Source organism: Hoplias malabaricus, chromosome 14, assembly GCF_029633855.1.
Source record: "Hoplias malabaricus isolate fHopMal1 chromosome 14, fHopMal1.hap1, whole genome shotgun sequence".
Lineage (NCBI taxonomy): Eukaryota > Metazoa > Chordata > Actinopteri > Characiformes > Erythrinidae > Hoplias > Hoplias malabaricus.
The window spans coordinates 29,202,668-29,227,262 of NC_089813.1; the positions used below are offsets into that span (position 1 = coordinate 29,202,668).

General features: G+C 37.2%; 3 protein-coding genes across 6 annotated transcripts; 2 read left to right on the plus strand and 1 right to left on the minus strand.

Annotated features, from left to right (window-relative positions):
- Positions 1-617: 617 nt before the first annotated feature.
- atp5pb (ATP synthase peripheral stalk-membrane subunit b) lies at positions 618-5,620 on the minus strand. The gene is made up of 7 exons (XM_066644283.1): positions 5,461-5,620; positions 4,241-4,277; positions 3,887-4,032; positions 2,728-2,891; positions 1,774-1,899; positions 1,444-1,623; positions 618-842 (listed from the first exon to the last, which is right to left on the minus strand). Exons 1-7 carry the CDS (start codon positions 5,486-5,488, stop codon positions 765-767), a joined length of 759 nt encoding a protein of 252 aa, XP_066500380.1. The 5' UTR covers positions 5,489-5,620; the 3' UTR covers positions 618-764.
- A 764-nt stretch (positions 5,621-6,384) lies between these two features.
- Positions 6,385-21,480, plus strand: traf3ip3 (TRAF3 interacting protein 3). 4 transcript variants are annotated; one of them, XM_066643940.1, is made up of 17 exons: positions 6,385-6,805; positions 8,918-8,964; positions 9,374-9,466; positions 9,995-10,442; positions 11,107-11,215; positions 11,807-11,876; positions 11,960-11,987; positions 13,106-13,135; positions 14,209-14,304; positions 15,575-15,646; positions 15,824-15,964; positions 16,558-16,695; positions 17,576-17,711; positions 18,070-18,209; positions 19,190-19,309; positions 20,025-20,773; positions 21,383-21,480. In XM_066643940.1, exons 4-16 carry the CDS (start codon positions 10,110-10,112, stop codon positions 20,226-20,228), a joined length of 1,617 nt encoding a protein of 538 aa, XP_066500037.1. In that variant the 5' UTR covers positions 6,385-6,805; positions 8,918-8,964; positions 9,374-9,466; positions 9,995-10,109; the 3' UTR covers positions 20,229-20,773; positions 21,383-21,480. The 4 variants fall into 4 exon arrangements, with proteins under 4 accessions (XP_066500037.1, XP_066500040.1, XP_066500039.1 ...); XM_066643943.1 differs by having other exon boundaries at positions 9,374-9,423; XM_066643942.1 differs by lacking the exon at positions 6,385-6,805 and adding an exon at positions 8,662-8,798.
- A 393-nt stretch (positions 21,481-21,873) lies between these two features.
- Positions 21,874-24,595, plus strand: dnase1l1l (deoxyribonuclease I-like 1-like). The gene is made up of 8 exons (XM_066643259.1): positions 21,874-21,891; positions 22,055-22,143; positions 22,357-22,443; positions 22,549-22,670; positions 23,580-23,692; positions 23,774-23,931; positions 24,331-24,427; positions 24,515-24,595. Exons 1-8 carry the CDS (start codon positions 21,874-21,876, stop codon positions 24,593-24,595), a joined length of 765 nt encoding a protein of 254 aa, XP_066499356.1.

Consider the following 24,595-nt stretch of genomic DNA (forward strand, 5'->3'; position numbering starts at 1 on the left):
TCCATTCTCAAGGCGAGCGATCCACCATTTAGAAATCCTTGCAAGGAAAAAGGCAGAAATATCCTGAACTTCCTGCTTAGTAAAAGCAGGTGCAAAGTCCAGATGCACTTGTAAGAGTAGACAGGAAGTGGAATATGGGCAGATTCAAGTCAGTGGAATGGAAAGTCCTCTAGTTCAAAATTGTATCAAGCCTAGTTGTCCACGTTCCCCCTTCTGTTGTAGTTCTATGTAGTCCCAGACTGGTTCTGGAACAAAGAATACCAGAAACTCTTGAATATTTTATTTGGAATCACTAGGTCACATCACCGGTTCAAAGGTTGGGAACACCTCATGTACCAAGCAGAGTGAAAGGATCAAGATGACGCACAAATTACAAATGCCAAGAACTTCAACCTGTTGGAGAGACTAACCCAAAGATAGTATTTATGGCCACCATAGGTGTAAAATGCCTACCTGATGGTTCTCGCTTGATAATTAACATCCTTCCCACACAAGAACCACCACCATTCATAATCAGTGACGTAAGCATGAGCCAGCTGTATAAAAACTGGAAGCAGTGAACTAAAAATAACAAGGGCTTACTCTCCACAATAAATAGACGGGAGCCATTTTGTCTATAACCAAATATTTTATTCAATAGGTGTATGTACACAATCCGACCAACTTTATGAGCAAATAGTTTAGTATTCATTGATTCATTCAAAAGCAGGTGATTTCATCCTGGACACCGAGCATGAGATTGGAAGGGGTCCATCAGTGGAAACTCACACTGTGGCCCTCGCCTGGGTGGTCTTAGCCAGCACCTTCAGATCTGAGATACACTTGGCAATACTCTCCTTCTCCTATAAAACACACACACACACAAAATAAAATAAAAATAAATAAAAAGGGAATGGTGAAAGAAAAAAATTATTAGGTGAAGGTGAAGAATCTGACAAATGAGTTCCAGGATGACATCATTTTAACAAGACTGGCTTAACTTTTACACTTTTGATTCAGTATTTTAAAAAGACATTCAAGTATACGAGGGAATCAGGTAATTATAAAATGTCTCCATCTAGTGGTGAACAAGAATAGATTTCTTCAACATAATCTATTGGCCGCCGATATATTGTGCATCAATTGTATTACTTATATATATGCAATTACTAATCTATAACACTCAGATCACATATCTATGCTCACAAATCTAAAACGGACTGATCAGCGATTGAACTGTATTGGGTTTCAATACAAAATGTTCATGACTAGTTAGAGTAAAAACGTTACCTCTTGTTTGTGAAAGATTTTACTAAACTCCAGCAATAAAATTTTAACAAATTACCCTAAACATGCATTATCCTTACCTTTGCATGTACCTGATAAATGGTGTATGGACAGAATATTTAAAGTAAAAATGTTATAACAATTTAAAATCCATACACAAACAGCAAGCTGCTATACCTGCTGAGGCGTGATACTCTTGATGACACTCTGTTCAACCCAATTGACCATGTGTTCCTGCTCCATGCGACGTTGCAGATTCTGAAGCTCAACCTGGTAGTCCAGCCTCTTCTTCACTTCATTGGTGACCATGTGCAGCCGTTCCCTGAAGTTGATATCTAGCAGCATGGCAACATTGTTCTGCAGAGGTTTTAAAAAAAGTAGAAATAAAACAAAAAGGCAGGTTATCACAAAAAACACTGGCCAAAATCTTCATAACACACCGTTTCTGATTACAAGGCAGTTTTGGTGGTTAAGTATTTTTATATATAAAGCACATAGATTATTCACCCTCTTAGCATCAAAAAGCATCTGTCTTCCTTCTGCCCTCCACTGCTCCTTCTTCTCATCTTCAATGGCTTGAGCCAGGCTTTTCATGGCCAGGTCTTTCACCTCCTGGGCCTTTGCCACTTTCTCCTACATAGAGAGGTGGTCACAGAAAGTGGACAATCAAACACATTGATCAAAAATGGCCTTAAAACAATGCACTGTCACTGTGTGTTTGAGCCTTGCTACCGGTGACTGTCTGTGGAGTTTGGTGTGCTCATGTATGAGTGAGGTTCCTCTGGGTGCCCTGGTTTCCTCTGAGGGTTGAAAAAACCTGTTGGTAGGTTCACTGGCTATTGAAAAGTGTCCATGGGTTTGAATGCATGTGTAAGTGTGTGTTGCCCTGCAAGGTACTGGCACCCACTCCAGAGTGTAGCCCTGCGTAGCACCTGGTGATTCCAGGAAGGCTCTAGACCCACCATGACCCTGAACTGGATAAGCTTATAGTTACAGATAATGAATGAATAAATAATTAAGACAGCTAGTTAGATAATTTGGCCACTTCAGACTTAATACAATTTAACCTTTCAGATAAACAGTAATTTTTAAACACAATATGCATTACATGGCAAATAATAATCAGCCAATATTTCACAATTGTGTATATTTGACATACTGCTAGGTATGAATCTAATATTGCTGAACTTAATTGACTCTATCCTAGTCAATTTCACTTGAACAGTTTCCCATTACCGCCGTTAAAATCACTACTGCTACCAATCAGTGACATTATGTTGACAGTTAGTGTACTGCTAGTTACTTCCAGAATTTCAAGTTTATTTTATACCAAAGAATGTCTGCACTTTAATCACATAATTGTGAACCAGTTTTTGCAAGACTTTACTTACACAGTCATCTTAATTTCAGCTGAACTACTTAATATTTTTGTAATTATGAACATTATTCAACAAAACCCACCTCATTCAATTTGTCTGCAAAAGCTCCGACCTTGGGACCAAATTTAGTGACACCGTAAATGATAACTGCACCAATGGAAGCAGCAGCGACAGTCTCATGGTTGATGACATAGATCTCCTTGGAGAGCATGTAGAGCAGAAGACCAGTGCCTAGCATATAAGGTCCTGGGAAAGACAACGTCATTAAGCATGAGGCAGCTTGGTTGTTTGGGTCTTGTCAGTTGCAACAGACTACTAAAATTAATTAGTGATTATGACGGTCATGATTACCTGATTACATAAGGTTAAACATCAAATTAAACCGGATACTTTACAGCAATTACTTTCAAAATATTGTGGTTTATTACATTTCGTCGATGTCCAATTAAAAACACATATCTCTAGCTTTTCAAAAACAGGAAAAGGCTCTAGTTCTCTGACTGTAGCTGTAAAAATAAACCACAGATAACGCTGTTTATACCCATTAAAGCTCAGAAATGTAAAAATATCTTTATTGGGACACATGTCCAAAAGTTTCATATGTAAAACTGATTGGTGTATTGGATGTGTATTTTGTAGACAGTAAATATTCACTGAATTCCAACAAGCCTCATACAACTCCCTGTATCCACAGCCTGCAGCGTATTCTCCTAAAATACTGCAGCTATGAATCCACGTTTTAGCAAAAGCAGAGTCTATCGTTACTATGCTTGAGCAAAATCAGCATGTTTAATCATCCTTGTGATTGATTATAGTCACGCTGGTCTAATATTTCACTTGAGTAAACATCCTATCAGATGTTAACTTTAGCACGGACACTCAGATTACAGGGAGAATGGAGGAGATGCGTGGTTTTGAAGGACAGGTCTAGCAGCTAATGGAGATTCTGGTTAAATGAACTGTGTGATTTTTCAGCTTTTCATTGGTCATTTTGATATTAGCTGCTATGAATAGACAGAGATTAATGCCCACATTTAACACATGTAAAAGGTGAAAACCACTAAAAATGGAGATGCATGTTTTTAAATGGACAGTGACGATTTATAAAAAAACAAGCTCTATATAATCAATTTTTCATAAAAACATTACAAATGTTTCTCAAACTTTATAACAGCATGAGTTTGATGCAGCTTCCCTACATCATGTCACTCTCCTCATTTTGAATATTTGTATATCTATACCTGTGACACCAGTCTTTGGGTACAGCAGTGTGAAGAGCTCCTCAGGGAATATTCCGTGACGGACTTTTCCACCCTTCTCTGGCAGAGGGGGCACGGGTGCCTGACATTGAGGGGATGAGTGGAGGGAACGAGAAGCTTGCACTACACTAAAAAAATAAAAATAAATAAATAAGGACACATTATGAGAAAACAAGAATGGCAGAGAAAATTGCACATTTCATAAGCAATATATTTAAGAAAATGGTCCACCAACATGCTGTAGTTTAGATTATAACATTATGCAAAATAATAAGCTTTCAACTGAATACCTCCTATAAATGTATACATTTCTTATAAAACATAAAGCTTACATACCATGCTCCAAACGATCCACTGTTTTTCAGAGCAGAACCTGTAGACAGAGAACAAAACATAAGGATCCAACTCTCAGTGTCGCACTTATTTACACTGAATTCAGTTCTTTCAATAAACAAAAACCCTGCTAACTAATACAGTTTGCAGCAATAAGTCCTACATAATTACACATCATAATTAGGGCTTATATATTGAAAAAATTACTTAAAAGAGCAAAATTGCCCTAATGTCTACATGTGGACATATTTCCGCGGTTCTCAACAATAACCTGGGGCATGAACATTGGCAGATATGTTTGACTAGAAAGTGGTCAACTCGGATATGATGCCATTTCTAGCTCCGACATCAGACTTTTGAGGTAAGTGGAAAGCTGTATTATTACTCCACCCCTCATTACAAAGCTCCACCCCAAAAGCTGACAGGATTGGTTCCTTAGGTTTAACACATCAGAAAGTCTGGCTGTTCACATCTGCGCATTTGAGACTGTCTTACTGCTTATTTCAGTCATGAAAATACTTCTGGCATATAAACAACACAACTCCCGACATGTTAACATGGTTAAACACTTGGTTTTCACTGGAGGAGGTCTGTTTCCATAGTGTGTGGGCAGAAACGGCTACATGGTGTTTACGATACATTATACATTTATGATACATGGTAATGATACATTTTTCAAGACGTTGATCAAATATCTTCATTTAGCCCAGTCCTAGTTAGGTTCACGCAAGACAAATATTACATTCGTTAAATAAATTACAATTCACAATAAACGATAAAGTAGTTTAAATGACTGATACAAGCTTTCACGAACATTTAGTCCTCTGTTACATGAATGTAATAGATTACAGCTTGCCAAGGAACACTAGTAAACTAAACTGCACTCATTCTCTGTCCATGAACGCTGCTGGAAGGACATTCGTCTCACAGGCTAACGTTAACTTCCAGCCGCTAGCTTTACGTAGCTGTGTCCAGGGGTGTCTTAGTCACTGTAACGGCTCAGTAACAAAATATTTAACAGGACAATGTAGTATCATATGAAAAAATGCGCCCAACAACTGAACTGCAACGTAAGAAAAAGCCGCAAACGCTTTATTGAGTGCCTGATTCTGCTAACAGAGAGCGAGCTAAGGCCTGAGATCGTACCCTTCAGCTCTTCTCCCTCACACCGCTATCCCAGTCACAAATACACATTTAAAGACTGCGGGTTAAAACACACCAACCTGACACTAGCACCAGTCTGGAGAGCATGTCTGCAGGGGCGAGGGGCAAATCCGCGGGCGGTAAAGAGATAACGTTATTAAAGCAGACTGCACTGACTGCCGTACTGTGCCCTTCTACAGAGAGCAAGGAGAACTCACATAACTTATCGCGAGACTTCTCATCCGGGTTACAACTGGCTGCTAAAGCAACAGTATTAGTGATGGGAATTTCGGCTCTTTTTGGGGAGCCGGCTCTTTTGGCTCGGCTCTTCACGAAAGCCGGCTATTTCGGCTCCTAAATGGCTCTTTGTTTTACCACTTATTTCCACTGGTACAGATCAATATTACCTACATTTTACATGACTATATGGACAAAATATTATTGTTCAATATTAAAAATAATAAATAGTGTTGTAATGGTCAATTGTTTTTAAGGCTGTCTTGTAATAACTCTGTAATAACTGATTGCACTCACACATTCAATTGTATAAATAACTAGATTTTTATTTAAACACCTTAATAAACAATCACTTGTAAACTCTGAAATATAGCCAATGGAACCCAAAAGGTAGGTATTACTAAATAGCTTATTAAATTAAATAATCATCCATTTCTGGGTAATAAAATAAAAAAAAATAGTCTGCAAAGTGTAAAACAGCAGCATTCAGCGGTAGTGATCAAAACAACCACAACTGTCAACAAACATTTAACTGATTTAACATATTCTTAAACAATTTTTTGGAAGGCAGATTGGCGTTCAGGAAAACCAAGTGTCTCAGCGTGGAGGGTTGGAGCTTGCTTGTTGTTCTCTGATTGGTTGAATGACAAGCCTTAGGAAAAAATGGCTCGGTCTTAGACGGGAACCGGCTCTCATCGTTCACTTACAAGAGCCGGTTCTTTGAACCGGTTCGTTCGCAACCGACACATCACTAAACAGTATAGCGGTAACGTGAGAAAGTGCCTCACAGCCACGGTGTTATTACGTTGTTCTCAACAAATATCACAAAGTATCGCGGCTACCACACTCTTCAGCCGGGCAGACAGCGGGACAAAACTTTATGCTGTATTAAAAGGCACCAGTGCTAATTAATTCCAAACAATCGCTTGAGGAAACTTCATTCATCCAGACGAATGCTAACCTACGTTAACGTTACTCCTGGCGCAGTGAGGATGTTTACCCAGCTGTTTAAATTAAAGATTTGAAACAAAAAACAAATATTTATAGACCTCAACTAGTGAAAATCATGTTATGTGGTGGTTTATATGCCAGAAGCACCATGACTGAAGTAACTGCACACTTCCAAGTCGCACAAATTCAAACAGCCAGGGTTTCTGACGTCACAACCCATTGGCAAGGTTTGCAAGGGTAAGTGGGGATAGAGGCGGGGACTAATTACATATTCTTAGATCCATACATTTGCTAAACCGTTTTTAAAACTTTAGACCTTTTCCAGGAGGGTCAGAGATTATTTGAATATTAGATCAAATTTGGCTAAAGCAGTTTTCATAACACTTGGAATATTTTTAATAAGTTAATAGAAGTTGCAATGGAAGGCCTACAATATATAGCCATAAAACCAATAAATAATTGTATTAATACATTAATTAATTGAACATGACTTCTTCATCCTCAATAATCTGTAAATTAAACTGTAATAATGAAACATTTAGAATACATTTCTATTTTCAGTGTACACTTCTATCTCAAGCTCTCATAAAAACACAAGTTGAAGTTGAGGTGTGTGCATCTTAAACTGATTTGCATCACCCCGATGTCAGCGATGTACTCATGCAGTTTGGGATAGGGCAGATACAGTACCGTGGCCCTGGCACAAAAAAAAGTGGGTAACAGTAATAGCCATTTTTACAATAATATTCCATCCGTTCTCCAAAATCTCCACTGGGTTCCAATCATATATCAATAATAATTCTGCTCACATATAAGGTGCTTAGTACTGTCACTCAGTCAAATTCTTCATCAGATCTTGTACAAAGATCTTTTATATATATCCCCACAAAACCCAGTCTTATTAAGAACCCACGTGTTTTATCCTTTCTCAGTAGTTTTCATTGCCCACCCGTTTTTGTGTGTTACTCAATTTAGTTTCCTACCCGTTTTCTTTTTCTACCCATTATACATGCTTTTTTCCCCCACACACTCCCTCACATGCTGAACTATTGGTCTCTGAGACAAGAAGCGTTTAATAGATTTGCACTTTTGAAAAAAAAAAGCTAATAAAGCATATTTTTTCATTTTAGTGTTTATAGACACTTGTTCATCAATGCATCTGCTTTTCTGCATTTACAGCTTCTAACCTTCTAAAAATATATTTTATATTTCTTTGAGCATTTGGTGGCCCTCCTCCTTTAGAATATTAGTGAGGTTTATTAGGTTCTGATGTTGTAGATTTGGAACAGATCATTGCTCATCCTACAAAAGTGATCACTCGTCAAGTTGAAACAGTGAACTCACTCAAATCCGTGGCTTTGTCTGACTTCATATAGTCCCTAAGTGAACCTAGTTATGTTTCACACAGCAGGGCTCCCACATGAGGACGGCCATGTTTAAATAAGGTTTAGTACAGAATCTCTGATACATCTCAGACACTAGGTGTCAGTATTGCGTCCTGTGTCCGAACTGTACCATTCCGTTTCAAGTTACCAGTCTATACATTTAAATTAAGCTGCTGGGACAGTTTTTTATTCATCTGTTGTTTGAGTGATATCAAGAAATATTTACCAACATTAACCTATTATCTACATTTTTCAGCAGTTTCGCCCCGCCCACACAAACTGAAGATATAAGGAGTTTTTCAGCCTAGACTACCTTTGAGGGCTGCTGATGACCAGACATGTATGCTAACAAAGTCATTCGAAGGAAAGAGAGAGCTCAGAAAATGGCTATGCAAAAATATGACTAGTTTCTGTACATAAACAAACAAATTCTATAAATGTGTCTCTGTGGAATATATAACATACAATAAGCATATAGGAACTGGTAATTCAAAAGAAATAAGCCATTAAAAACATAAAAACATTGGAGTTTTATTTTACATTAGTGTCAGATATGTTCTGGCCCCCAACTGCCCTGACATTCTACTCCTCCCATCAACCTACAGTTCACTGCAGCAAATGTGAAGGCACTAGGCCTGTAAACACTTAGAGTGCTTCAGAATATTAATCAACATTTCATTACAAAAGGCTAAAAACTTCATTTTGATATATGACCACTCCCCACCAGCTACAGTTCAGTTGAGCAGCCAATACCGTGTGAAAACACCAGCCATGTCTAATCTAAAGGTCCATCCATGTGCAGCAGAAGTTTCAGTACGGGTGTCTACAGAGATAGAGTCACTCATGTAAGCTGTGTGGTTCCTCTTACTTCCTGTAAAACCAGCAAAGCTGAAGAAGTACACCCCGCTGTGCATTGTTTGAACTCATTCTCATCCCTTGTTTCTTAACTGTAATGTTTCCACAGAGTCTTCTTTCAAGAATATTTTGTCTTCCAGGACTCCCATGAAAGAGGTATTTTTTTATAGAAAGTTGTTATATTGCTGATTTCTTTGCAGGAAGACTTTCATTTTGCTCTCTGTGCTTTCGTATCCTTAACGGACAGCCCCCGATGTAACTTTGTAGCTTTGGGTCTAACTTGGTTGTTAAATTTAGGTAGGTACATACTAAAAGCTGTGTTGCCTGAAAGCATTTTTGTAAATTTTCAATTTGAAGAGCATATTTTACTACATATCCTAATTGTGTGGTTTGGTGATAATGAATGGATGACAAGAGTAATGAAGTATGCCTCATTAAAAGTCCCTTATATATTAATGTTACTCTCAATAACCCTTTCAGCAATCATTATCCTTTCTACATTAAACTGAGTTTAATTCACATGCATATTTAATGAAGTCTAAAAGTTTCTGTTCTGTGTTTATAGCTGTGAGAGGATCAGCGAGTGGCTGCTCTTCAACCTGAATGACCACAGAGGTGAATGATTAGACCTGCACTTCTACCTCTTGCTAATCTAATGGTAAACTGAAGACTATTTTATCTTTTGCATACAGAGAGCACTGAGAGTTACCTTATGCATTCTTTCAAACACCATCCCATACACCTTGGGAAATTTAGCTATTGAAAAGCTCATATACGACAGAAAAGTTACATTTTTTCCCATTGTTCACAACTTGATACTTATTTTTATTCAACAGAATCTCAGTTCATTTCAGTATTACAAATTTCCAACCTCTTTGCCTCTAAAGCGTTAGAATTAAAACAGCAATTACTGTAATACAGATGCTGATGACTGATTGGCTGGCTTTTTTGTTTAATGTTGTAGTTCTTATTATAACCTCAGTGTGATCACACAGGGCTAAGTTGCTGTAGAGCTTTTAGGCACATGCATGTAAATATTGTAGTCTTCATGACATCATTTGCAGCTTCCACATAGGCGTTAAGGAATGGAATTTTATATAGTTTTCAGAGTGCATTAAAAATTTTTATTTATAATTTGAAAGATAAATATTAACACTGTTTTCTCTGTTTTTGCTTCCCATCTTAGAAATGCAACTCTAGTCCTGAGAAAACCTTCAGTTTGTGTAGGATTACTTTGATTGCTAGTGCTGTCCACCTTAACGTGTAAAAGGAAAGCTTCAGACTTTATCAGGTTAAGAACAATGGCCACTTTTGATGGTAACCGAAACCATTTTCTGCCTATTGATTTTGACCAAAAGCTGGAACAACGTGCTGTAAAGCACAGGAATCTTGGAGACAGAAACAATGTGACCATGTGCAGAAGTCCAACCAGAGAAATGGACACCAGATGGATTAAGAATGAACTGCACCGCAAAAGACAAGACGAGTTTTCAAAAAGGAGACCAGACGACTGTGGATTTACTGCACTGTTATCTTCAAGAGCAAGGCGTAATTATTTACGAGAAGAAGATTATTTGACGCAAACATCCACGTCATTCAGCCAGCATCTGACAGCAAGCCGAAGCTCAAAAAAGGTGATCAGGGGTCACACTTGAGGGAAATATTCTGTTAAATTAAGGAATTATTTCCACTGATTTCATGAATTGTACAGTGCTCCAAATTAGCCTTCAGACACATCATCATTTAATTTGTAGATTTTGTTTATGTATAATGGAAACATAAACAAAGGATAACCTATGAATACATGTCTCACAATTAAACATGAACATATAATAAACTGGTGATACCAGTTTTCAAAATATGTTTTGTTTTGCTAAATTATGTTGCCCAGATGTAAAATTTACAGACTCAGTGAAGCTAAATACCTGCAGTTTGGTGCCTTGGTTAATTTAAAGAACACACATTTTAATGTACAATTATGCACGGTTTATTTGCTGAATTAATAGTTAATAATTGAATTGAATACATTAAACAGCAAAGATTTTACACTATAATTGCCATGCTTATAATTGGAAATGCTTTAAGTGTGTTCCATGTAACGTATATTGAAACCAAAACAAAAAAAAAAGTTCCATCAAGGGTGGTCATAAATTTGCATATGGCTGTATCTTGTCCTGGTGGATCGTATTAGCTTTTAGACTTGAGTAATAAATTAAGAATTCCATTTAGAGCAATATATTTCTGTAACATTGCATTATGCATACTATAGAAATACAACTGTCATTCTCTACACTACAGTCAGTCCCTGTTGATTCTGTGAATGATGAGAATAGACGACTGAAACAGGAGGATGGAGCAGGTGTGTTCGAGTCACTGAGGCACAGAGGAAGAGCAAAGAAAGAGAGAAGTATGCACAGCTACTAAGACTTTAGCATTGGTGCAAACAATAGTAGATTTATGAAATGTGTGCAGGTGACTTACTCCTAAACTGAATTGTGCTTACATTAGAAAACCTGGTTTTAACAGAAAAGCAATGTTTTGGTGTTCCTGGTTAACTTTTATTTGTTGATATACTGAATCAAAATCACTTACAAAATATTTGTATTGAAATCCATTCTTAATAACCAGTGTTTACTGTGCTGAAAACATAAAATGTCAAAAACTTTGCAAATAAATATAAATTATCTACTATAATATAATAAACTACTGTATGTAATCATACTGCATTTTGTGGATGTGATAACTTTTCACTTTGAAGGTCAACAAGTGTCTGTTGACCAGGGGTATTAAAACAATTTACTCATGCCTATATTTTCCCATTGCTATGAATGAATAAATGAAACTTTTGCTTGTAAAATAACACAGGAGCAAGAAGTGTGTTGTATTTAGGGAGTGCCTTCATGCTTCTTTTAAGCATTGTATAGTGATGACATTGAACTGTGTCAGTACAATCTGCCTAATGCCTAATTTAAACTTGTATTTACTTTCTATGTTGCAGTTCTTCTCAGAGATATTACTCAACTCACAAACACCCAGAAGACACAATACAGTGCTAGTGTTCAGACAGAGTGAGTTGCTTTCAGTCCCAGAATCAATTCAGCTGCAGCATACTCAAGTATCAGCTTTGTGACTACATGTTCTGTCCTTTCAGATCTGGCATTGCTGCAGTCAAAGAGGCGGTAAGGGTCAGCTTTGATATTTTCAGTGTTTTCAGTTCAAGTGGCACAATAAACACTGTGTAATCACCCACCTGCCCAACAATAAGCACCCAGTAACCAGAATTTGGTGCTTGTGGGGAAAATAACTACTCAAAATATTTCTGGAGGCAGCGCTGCTTTTGAGGCAGAATGAATGTAATTAGTTACTAGCCAATGGGCAGAGGTGAACGTGATTGGTTAGCACATGCTAGGCAGAGATTACAGTTTTTTAATGTAGACTTAGTTCTGTTTCATAATATGTTGTGTTGCAAAAACCTACTTTTTGTTTTATATTTTGTTTTGCTAGGTAATACTTTGCTACCTCTGAGTCAGATTCTGAAGAAGTGAATTTGAGTTATGATTGCTGCCTCGAAAAGAACTACAGAATGTTATACATTAATGCTCTGCTTTCTCTGAGGCAAAGGCTAAGGCAAAGCTGACCAGCACATTCTTCAGCTTCTTCAGAAGCAGTAATCAAAACTCAAATGTATAACATGTACTTCTTTAGAATCTGCCTCAGAGGCAGCAGAGCATTAGAACATTCTGCAGCTTCCTCAGAGGCAGTTACATTATCCTCCATTCAAGCAAAACAAAATACTGAAACACCTCTTTAAAAAATGATTAAATAGAATTAAGTGTACAGTAAAAAAAGAAAATTATTTTACGCATTTGTTTCTTTCAAAAACATTTCTGTCAGACAGAGCAGACAAACATGGGGGTCTCAGGAACTTTACTCGTTTATGGTGCAGTATTTGAAAAGCGCCTTCTAATGCATTCTGCCTCAGTGGCATCGCTGCCTTCAAAAGCATATTGAGTAGTGGTTTTGCACATGAGCAAAATTGGCAGAGGTTCTTATCCAGAGTGATTTACAAGATTATGATGTTGCTATGCTAGGCTAGTGCAGCTTTAAGAGTCATATCCAAGGGCTTTTATTTGTATAGAGTACGGTACCCTGGGTCAGGATTCAGACCCCAGTATGTCACAATGAGAGCAGTGGAGTCCAGTGGTGCTAACCAGTATGTTATATCTACAAGTTCAGTTGCATAAATCAAGGTCAAAAATGCCTTAATATATTTTCTTTCTTTTGTTCTCATTTGCAGGATGTTCAGCAGCTGGCTGACTATTTGGAGGTCAGTATGAAAACATGTTTTTTGATGAGATTATTATTGCCACATTTCACATTACAAGCATTGCGTCGCAGTCATAACAAAACCTACATTTTTGAAACAGAAATTGAATGTATAGTCATGTTGAAAACAAAGTACACCTCATGAATAAAAAGCATTCTGTGCTTGACAGTGATTATGATGTGTTCTCCACTTGGGTTTCATTGGTCCAAAGGATATTGTTCCTGAATTCTTGTGGTTTGTTGAGAGGCAACTTTAAGAGGCAAGATTAAGCCATGCCGCCATGTTCTTTTTAGAAAGAAGAGACTTTCTCCTGGATACCTTTCCAAACAAGCCATACTTTTTTTGTCATCTTCAAATTGTCATGAGCTTGAAAATTTGACAGGCTGAGATGTAGCTCTTGTTTAGTTTTTTATTTTTGGAAAGACAGACAGCTGTCTTTAATAGATAGATAGAATAACAAAACAGAATAATGGATTTAAAATGGTATGTAAATGACCATATTACCCTTTCCTGAATAATGGGAAGCTATTGCTGCTTCACTTAAATAATTGATGATGTCTTTTCTGCTTGGCACTGTGTTAATCCACAGTGATTTAGACCAGCATATTGCCAAATCTTCTGCTTTTACAGAGGTGATCACACTTTATGATTAGCAGCACCTGGCTCCGACTTACCCTCTTAATTCCTGTGGAAGCAGTAAGGATGTCCTTAATTTTTGTACACATTGCTTTTGCCTATTGTTTGTTAAATAAATAATGACACAAATTTGCCATGTGTTAATCTGAGGTTGTATTCACGCCTTTGTGAAATAGAATTCAGAGAGGGTGTACTTTGTTTTTTACATAACTTGTTCCATTTCTATCAGTCCATTTATTATAAAATGTTCACACACTGTTAAATACAGGGGTAAATAAATAAAAGAAGTAAATAAAACAGTATATTTGTAAATTGTTTTTTTTTTTCACCAACTTGATAAATGAAGGCTAACTTATATAGCTTGTAACTTCTATGTGGTCTAGAGTGTGATATATATTTTAGATGATTTAGACCATTTTTTCTCTCTCATTGTGTAGGAGGCATTGTATAGAGAAGAGAATCTGAAGAAGAAGTTAGCCACTCTACAAAGGAGTGCATCTACATTAGTGCGCTCCACTGAGTTACTGTGGAAGGTAGATTCTGCTGAAGTCTCTCACACTGGTTTGTCACATGAATTGTCAACGCAAACTCAAAAAAATAAAAATTGTTTTTTCATAACTCACTGCATAATTCAGCTGAAGTAAATACAGTAATTCATAATAGTTTCATATAAAATTGAGTTGGGCAATACTTACTTTCGATTCTTTACATTATTGGTGATAGGAACCAGGTACTGCACTGAATTTTACGTACAATGTCACTCAGGAAAATATAGCATTTAACGTACTATTTATGGTGACTGTAGTTTTATGTGTGTCTTCTGGTTTTTTTCATGTTTAAGGTTAATAAGTTTAAACACATGGTAAATCTGGTAAATTAGTAAATAACATCACACAGTGTATGTGCTATTTTAATCTTTGTTACAGAATTGCATCAGATTCATTCTTTTCCCCCTCCAATTTCTGCAGCTTTTGTTCCTAGCAGGCCCAGGCCCATACCAACACCCGGCATCAGATCAGTCCTCAGATCAGTGCTAAACGGAGGAGAATTAAAAATGACTTGAATATGAAACAATTCATATTATTCCTAAAATAGGTTTTGCAGTTAAAACAGTTTCTTGCTATAATTTTAATAAATAATCTAAATATCGTTTGACCATCATGAATAAACAGACATATTTCATTCACCTCTGCAGAAAAAGGTGATCTGAGGACAACAGGTTTAAGAGTATTTTACATTGTTTTGAAGTGTAGAACTCATGTGAACGTTACACCGTCTTGCCATCTTTCCTGGTTTGTGTAATAAATATAAATGGGTTAAGGGGCGTTTCTGTGGTCGCCAGTATCCGGTTGCTGTTTGCTTTTCAGCTGAAAAAAGAGAAAGATTCACTCACTCCGGAAAGAGTGTTTGTTAGGCGCCAAATAAATGACACACTCTCTTTTTGTGCATTAATGTAACTTTTCCAGCAAAATAGGTTTACTTTCTTTAGACCACGTCTGTCAGTGAGAACGAATCAGTTCAGTGGGCATTTTTTTTTATATTGGATTTCCATGGCTGAATTCAAAACATTTGTGATTTAGCAGGTCTCGGGTTGTGCAAATATTGTGTAATAATAAGGTATTGTTAAAACTGATGTTTATGTACCTGTGTCAATCCTTTAACCCTGAGGATTATTATCTCCTGTGCCTCTGCACTGTGAAAAAGATAAAGACCTGCTCAACTGCAGTAATGCTGACTTTCAGAGGAAGCAGCTTCAGCTTGAGCCGTGCCTGTGTCACACCATATTTCCTCTTCCTCCCACAGACTCGCTGTGATGAAGATGTGCTGAAGAGCAAAATTAAGGCACTGGAGGCTCAGCTGCAGCTCTGCATGAAGGTAAGGCCCACGTTAGGCTTTTACTCAATGTGTGAGTGTTTGTAAGAAACTCATCAAGATTTAGAGATAAATAATTATTAATAGCCATTTAGTGCAGTGTGTTTCTATGTGTGTATAATCAATATGAATATGTAGAGAATTAATCAGAAAATGACTGTCACACTACTTCATGTTTAGAGGGTTCCCCAGGATGGAGTGAAGAAAGTGGTGCTACAGATGGAGAAGCAGAAGGAGGAGTATGAGCAGAAGGCCTTGGAGGCCATTCAGAGAGCCACAGAGGAGAAGGCAGAAGCCCAGACCAAGATGCACAACCTAGAAGTAAGTCCCACACAAACTAATAAAATTTTCCAACTAAAAATTCTGACACAAATGCAGTTTAAAGGAAATATAGAAATAAGTAAATAACATATACCAAAGTGTATATCATTAGGCTTATGTCACATTTTTTGATTAAGCTGAATGCAGCTCTATGGCCACTTAACTTTGTATGTCTACAGTCATATGCAAAAGTATGCACAATGTTTTTTTGTAAATTTCTTTCTGGTCTTTTTAAACAGCAGAAAATAAATAAAACCTCGACAGGAAACTTAAATATTCTGTTTTTCTGCAGAGTGTAGTGCACATTGTCTATGTTTTTTCTGGTTTTAACATATTAGAAAAAAAAACATAAATATATAATGTGCCTAACGTTTACTCAGATTAAAGATGTTTTACAATTTTTATAGATATTTTCAATTCAGCAAATAAACATCTGGAGTCACTGTTCATTAAAATGTGCTGAAATGCGTTCTCTATAGAGGATGTTATACTTATTACTGATAACTGTCACTCTGTCTATTCATTTGACAGTAGGAATTTGAGAGAATGGATTGTCATGTGTTTATCAACTTACAATATTTTCTGGCCACCAGGAGGCGCTAGAGGTAGCCCAGTCTGAGTCAGGGCAGTGGCAAAAGATGTATGAGGACCTAAGGGAAAGCTCCAGTGTCCTGAAGAAGAGTCAGGAGCACATCACTGACCAGTTTCTACAGTTACAGAACCAGCTGGAGGTGAGCTCTATACAAAAGAGAGTGGAATTACACGGAGCAGTCACAACCAAGCACTACCTGAGAATCTGATCAGACCCTGGGATTTTGACAGTACCCATTTTGAATTTGGAGAGCTGTAATACTCATAATCTGATTTTATGTAGGATATATCAACAAAAATAATATTGTGTTAAATTGATAGTATCTGGATGATAAATCAGCAGATCTTTTATTGATATTTAATTGCTGGAAGAGTCACAAACAATTGGGTATCAGTGACAGAATACGTTCAGCCATTAAAAACAGGCTGATGAAGAATTCCATTAGTGTTCAGTGTTCATTTGTAAATTAAACAAGTATTTTTCATTTCTAATGGATGTAAAATTCAATATCAAGATTTTCCAAAGAAAACCTTTAATAACTTGAACAATAAAGAACGTTTAGATTGTGGTCATGGAAAAGTCAAAGTATCCATTTGGTGAGATTTGCTTTGGAGATGTATTATTGACCTGTAAAGTTTAATAACTTAATGACATTAGAAATGAAGAAAATTTGTAAGAGTAATGCATATGTCATCATTGAGGAAAATTGGTAATAGAATTGGTAAAAAAATGTATTGTCTCAGTTAAAACATCAATTTGAACAAAATTTAAATTTAACCCTTTAGTGACACTGAGTAAGAACTGTGGTGTGTTCTGTCTGCAAAACACTATGTATGTCATTTTATGCGAAAAGTCCCGTTTGTGTTCTACTTAAGGCCACATTTGGCTTTACCACTGTTTAGCACACACTAGTATTAAGAACTATTTTAAACATTTCCAGGACAGTTTGTGGAAAGCAAATAAAGAATTACTCATTATTTTAGTAATTTATGAGAATGATTGTATTGTGTGCTGTGCAGCGTTCCAAAGAGCAGGAGGAGTCACTAAGGGAGCAATGTAAGATCCTGCAGCAGGATGGAGCAGAGTTGCGCTCCAATATTCACATTCTAGAGGACGAAAACCAGAGCCTCAGAGAACAGCTAATAGAACTGACAGGTAAACCTCACACCTGCTTACACTGATATTTGCAAGAAAGGCTTTAAATGGATTTTCCTTCTGCCTTGCTGTCCTGACTGTATGGCAAATTCACCTGTAATAAAGAAAAGCTTTCCTGTTTTCTGTTGGTAAATGTGTTTTCTTCAGTTCTGTTGAAAGCAGACTTTTGTGGAGAGTTATTAGACAAAGGAAGACTACTCTGAAAAATGTAAAATTTAAGAAAAAAAGCCTTCAGTTTACCACCTTAAATTACACAAATAAAACTGCAGTTTTACTACTTTGTTTTACCTAGATCACATATATTGTTTCAAAACAGTATAGAAATTGAGAGGTTTGCTGTTGTTGTTAATCCTGACAGAGCACAGTCATGGATCATGGAATAATGTCACAGACTTGCACAAGCAGGGACAAGTGCTGGACCAGCTTCTGAGGACTGATAACAGTTTAGCAGAACAGCTTCGCCAGGCTGAGCTGAGACTGAGTTTGAAGGAGAAAGAGGTACATAAGACCAGCTTAGACATACAAAGTGTTCTATATTACAATACATTCTATTCTCCAGATTAATGTGTGATGACATTCAAATGTTTCCTTGATTTCTATATTACACAGTTCTTCTCCAATTAGTCACTTTCAATAGCATCTGCCCCCAGCGAGGTTACCCATATTCACACAATCATTAGTGGAAAGCTCAACATGCTTGGAGGAACACAACAACTGCCATTCTTGTTAAATTAGCTTATAGATGCCAACGTTGGCTAGCACTGTGCTGAGTGATGAAAGAGGAGGGAGTGAAACAACATATGGTTTCTGGGATAAGTGACTACAAATTGGTTTGGCACTATTGATCATCAAATTTGCAAAGTCCCATAAACAGGGCTGATGCATTAGTAGTTGTGCAGCAGACAGATCCCAAATATTACTAAAATGTACAGTGTATACAGTATATGGGTTTCTTCAGTTCCCCATGTAGGTGTCAGTAACCAACAAGGTCTTGTTTTTCAGTTTTTTGGTGAGGTATTAATCCCATAAAAATTCATATAATGAGAATTTTGATGTCACTATTATTTTTTAAATTAGAAAAATATTTAAAATTTAAAATAAGCAGAAGCATAATATGAGGATGGATGTTCAAACTTTGACAGGTTTTGAGTCACCATTTCTGGTCATCATTAGGTTAATCAGAGTCAGAATCAGAATCACTTTATTGGCCACTGTGCTTGCACACAGAGGAATCTATTCTCCGCAATTAACCCAATCCATGTAATGAAACACACATTTACACACACACTAGTGAACACTAGGAGGCAGGGAGTACACATGCCCAGAGCGGTGTGCAGCTCTAGCCACGGCGCCCAGAGAGCAGTTGTGGGGTTAGGTGCCTTGTCGGCTGCAACTGGATCAACAGAACCTTCAGTTTACCTGCTTAAATAAAACTGAATTTTGGACCTGTTGTCTTGATAACATGGTTGTTGTGGCAGTGTGTGGAGCTGAAGGCTGAGCTGGAGACCCTTGAGCAGGAGTGCTACAGTTACCAGAGTCGTCTGAGCCAGTGTCGACAAGAGCTGAATACACTAACTGCTAACAAGGGCAAAACTAAGGTAGGAACCTTCTAAATGCACTCCATCCCATTAGGTTTTGCATGTCACATCCACATGAATGAAAAAATGAGCACAACTGAAAGGCAGTTATATGTTAATGTAGCATTTCATTGCTATTGAGTTTTTACTTATTTTTTATGCAGTATTGGAAATGCCAGCTAAAAAAATCTATAAATTGGGCAATAAAATGCTCCAAAATTGCTTCATGTTTCATTACCTTGCATTTAGAATTACAAATGTGTGTTTATTTTTTCATCAATCACAATGTCTGATATTCTGGTTCTGTCCTAGCAGCTCATTCATTCATTCATTCATTGTCTGTAAGCGCTTATCCAGTCGCGGTGGGTTCGGAGCCTACCTGGAATCACTGGGCGCAAGGCAGGATCACACCCTGGATGGGGCACCAGTTCTTCACAGGGCGACACACACTCACAAATTCACTCACACACACACACACACACACCTATGGACACTTTTTGAGTCACTAATCCACCTACCAACGTGTGTTTTTGGACAATGGGAAGAAATCCACGCAGACAAGGGGAGAACACACCAAACTGCCACTGTGCTGCCCTTGTCCTAGCAGCTGCTGCATTTTATTCACGAGGAGTCTGTCATTTATCTGTCTTTGTGTGCATTTGGAAGTTTTAAAAGTGTATAAATATGTATGCGTGTTAATTGATCAGTGATCATGGATGTTTTTCTCACGTTACAGAGACGCTGCTGTGGCTCCTTTATCTGTCTGACTTTGTTCTTCTTGCTGATGCTGGCTGTGGTAATGGCTGCTGTGTGGGTCTATCATCCGCCAGTCCGAGACCAGCTGCGGGACTTTTACTCTATGGTGGAGGAGAAAGTGGAGGACTATCTAATGCAAGCAGCATCCGCACAACAATCTGAAGCCTGCTTCAAACCCATCTGACCTCCACACATCTGACCAAACACACAGTGACATCATTACATCCACAAGTGTCTTCTTTGTTTTTTTGGTTTATATTTATCCGGTATTTATTTTGATATGAGCCATTGAGTAGCATGTGTTGTACAGTGCTTATATGTAAATATATGGTCTTGAACAATCTACATTCTACAGTCCTGTCAGGTGATATCAGCTCAGCCATTAAAGGTTTAAAAATCAACAATATTTTTCGGCATTTTTATGAATATTGATCCACAGTTAAGTCTTACCTTTTTAACTTTCAAAGGTTTATAATGAGTTTGTAGTTATGCATTGATATAATTTTTAATTGTCTGTTTACTTATTTTTTTTTTATCTTTATCAAATTTCATAGTATTCATTGTTCATTATGTCTGCTCCATCTTCAAGTGAATTGTTCTGACATGAAATAAACCCATTTTCAATATGATATTGGCTTCATGATTTTTATCCAAATTTACAGACCGTGGCTGAGGAGAGGCCAGACACCAGTATACCAATAAAAATAAATCAATGAAAATAAATTAAAGGTCAGTACATTCTAAAATACAAATCAAATGCAGTACTCTTCAGAAGGGACCACCCTTCATTTATTTAAAGTAAACATTGCACATATAATTCATTTTTTCAGATGTTTGTGAACAGATTAACTACATAATACATTTACATAAAGTTAGAAGTTAAAGAAAAGCAGGGTTTTCCACAACTAGTGTTCATAAAAGTACTAAATAATGAGTCCTGGCGACCAGGCAGGCCTAATATGGCAGACCACATGATGTCAAATTATCAAGAAAAAGTAACAGATTAAAGTTATAGTTTTTTTGTACAGGAATGTATGCCTCAAAGGAAGAACAGAAACTTTTCCTATGAACAACAAATTCAAATGTGTCAGTTTGTCAGTTGTTATATATATTTTTGTTTGCTTTTTTTCATTCATTCTAAATGTGGTTTCATGAACTGAACTAAACATTTCAGTAAAAGAGACAATGTGCTCCTAATGGTGTTGAATAGCCAGTGTTGCATTGCAGGTCACTCTCTTCAGTTTTCCAGACTGACCTGCACTGTAGTGGACCACTGACACAGCTCATTTTAAAAAGGCAGTCACACGCAATCACACTCACACATTGCCCCTCCCACAGGTCTTTCTGCTTTTCACCATTTTTCCTGTGTGATCTAAAGAATCCAAAGCCCATTAAAGACATGGATTCCACTGGATCCACCATTACAGTGTCTGGGAAGCTGTCATTAGGGTAAGAGAACTGTTCCTATATATGACTTTATAACTAGTACAAACTATAAATATAGTATGGCATTTGTGCCAGTTGCTGTACCAACAGCATAGTGTCAGCTTGAAATTGCAACACTTCAGAGGTTATTTTCTGTTATGTAAGCAACAGCAAAGCCAGAGAAGCAAGTCTCATTTTCTTCCGAGACTAATTTTATGCACTAAATAAATGGTCAGTTAATGGTTAATATTTTTCTTTGACATCTAGGTGCTGTGAAAATGAGGCCTACTCTTTTGCTGATGTGCTTTGTGGAAATGTGCTTGTTATCAACAGCACTCTCCCTGAAAATTTGTTCCTTTAATGTCCAGAGCTTTGGGGAAGCAAAAGCCAACAACAGGAAAGTTATGGGGACCTTAATAAAGGTAAACCAAGATGTCATTTCCATTAATGGTAATGATTAATAAACGAACTAGTTAAAAGATTGACAGGTCCTAATGGTCACCTACCAGGAGTTTTTATGTTTTATGTTTTATGTCTACTACTACTGTCAAGTATTTATTCATTTGATATGATCATTATTTTCAGATTATTTCCCGCTGTGACTTGACTTTGGTTCAGGAGGTACGAGATTCTAAAGGTGGAGCCATCCCCACCCTGCTGAAGACCCTGAACAGGTAGAACATAACAGAACCAACAAAGCCTCTTTTTCAATGATATAGCAGAGTATGTTCATACTGTGGTGCTGGTAAGGAGTTGTAACTGCCCTGTCTCACTGTATGTCCTTAGTTAGATGTGATCTAATGTTTTCCCAGTAAACATGTAACATGTAAAGCCCTGCATCCTCCTAATATATTAATACTTGATAATATTTTCCTCCTTCTACCTAGGTTTGACAAATCCCATGTGTACTCTCATTTAGAGAGCAAACGACTGGGACGGAAGACATACAAAGAGCAGTATGTGTACATTTACAGGTAATTACAGTGTGACTAAATATTTTACATACAAGGTATGCCAGTATTTCAGGTTCTGCAATTCCTCTGTAGATCTATTGTGAATTTGTTGTGCAATTGTCTCAGGAAAGACATGCTGCAGGTGCAAGAACATTTCTATTATCCAGAGCTGAACCAGCAAGAGTCTAATGACACAGAAGTATTCTCCCGAGACCCTTTCGTAATACGCATCCACTCTCCCACCACCCGTAAGTGTCAGAGATATTACCACAGCCCTCTCAACAAAGTGCCTTCTTCTAAATCTTAGGTTATAGTAGATATTACACCTATATTATACTTCACTGTATTTGGATTAAACAGATTTTCCCAAGATTCCCATCTGTACATTGTGATTTACGTTTATGGGCCAGGTCTCTATTAATAAATTACTGCACTGTAGCAGTGAAGCTAAGCCACAGGAAGGAAACGATGTAATAGGTCTTCTTAGATAGGGCACATTTTCTGAAAACCTCATTATCATATTGGATATCAAGATAAATTGCATTGCTTAAACATCAGAAAGTATGATGTTGCCTCCTATAGCTACTATAATAATGAATAAAAACAATTAGCTTAATGTAGATTCTCTGTGCTCAGTGACAGTACTAGCCCCAAATGGCTAATGATTACATTCTCATGCTTGATATATTTGATGTAAAGATGAATTCCCTTGAGTTTCAACATTGCACTTGTGGGAAAGAGGTACACTAGTTCTAAGACAAACAAATCCCCTATTTATTGTTCCATTATCAACATTACATGAACTCAGGTGGCACACAAGATTCACTGCTCAATGTAGGTAGTAAATAAAATGGCAGTTTTGAATTGTAGAGTTTGTCAGTTCTGGTAGTAAATCATACATAAAGAATTAGTAAAGGTTTCTATGAATGGTTTCATATCGGACCACTCTGAACAATATTTACATCTTAAGAACTTAATTAACCAAAATGTGGGAAAAATCATTTTCCTTTAAAGGGCTCATATAATATTTATGCAACACATATATTTTTTTATTGTTTTGTTTTCAGTATTTCATTTACAGCTCCAGAGTAAACATGTCCCTGTGTGTAACCTCACTATTACTGCATTGATTTCTGACTTATATACTCTTTTCCCAGTTGTGAAAAATTTTGTCATCATCGGTCATCATACATGTCCTACAAAAGCCATGAAAGAGATGGATGAACTTTTTGAAGTCTTTCGAGCTGTCAAAAAGAAATGGAAAACAGAGGTCAGTCATTATTCATTTGAAAGTGCTTCCCTTTGAGATCTGATTTCCTTACAATGTTCTTTCTGTGTGTTCCCTGTGTAGAATGTGATGCTGTTGGGGGATCTGAATGCTGATTGTGGATATGTGACCATTAAAGGCTTAAGGAACCTCAAAATGAGGAATGACCCAAAGTTCCACTGGCTGATCAAGGATGAACAGGACACAACAGTCCGTGAAAAAACACACTGCGCTTATGACAGGTCAATAAACAATACAATTTACATTTAGCCTTATAGCATCGTGAAGTTTAGAACTGTTTGTTAAGTCATGTGTTTTCCCTCAGCATTATCTTTACTGAGATGAGCATTTTTAATATGGGTATTTGTTCTGTTGGTGACTTGTTCTGATCACAAATGCGACTACAACTCATTGCATAGATACTGGAAGAAGTTTCATCAATCCAGTGTATGCAGTTCTGCTGCTCCACAGCCCAGTGCTGAGGGACTTTATAACCCTCTACCTTACACTTAACCTTAACCTCATGTGTAGCTGATATAAACTAAGTGCAACTATGGCCACACGTTAAAGCAGTTGAATTCAACATTCAACAAGTTGAACACTATAATATTGTTATAATAGATGTTAATCGTATCTTCCAGGATAATTATACATGGCAAAGAACTGATTTCTGGGATTGTGGTGGAGTCTGCTCAACCATTCAACTTCAAAAAGGAGTTTCGCTTAACTGAACAAGAGGTACTGAGTCCTTATCCACTAAAGCAAATGAGTTATCAGTGATTGTTGCTCATAATCATTATGCATATTTGATTTGTTTTTACTTAGGCTTTGGAAGTCAGTGACCACTATCCAGTGGAGGTTGACCTAAAGCCAAGCCACCACTACCTTCTGCATCATGAGCTCTGA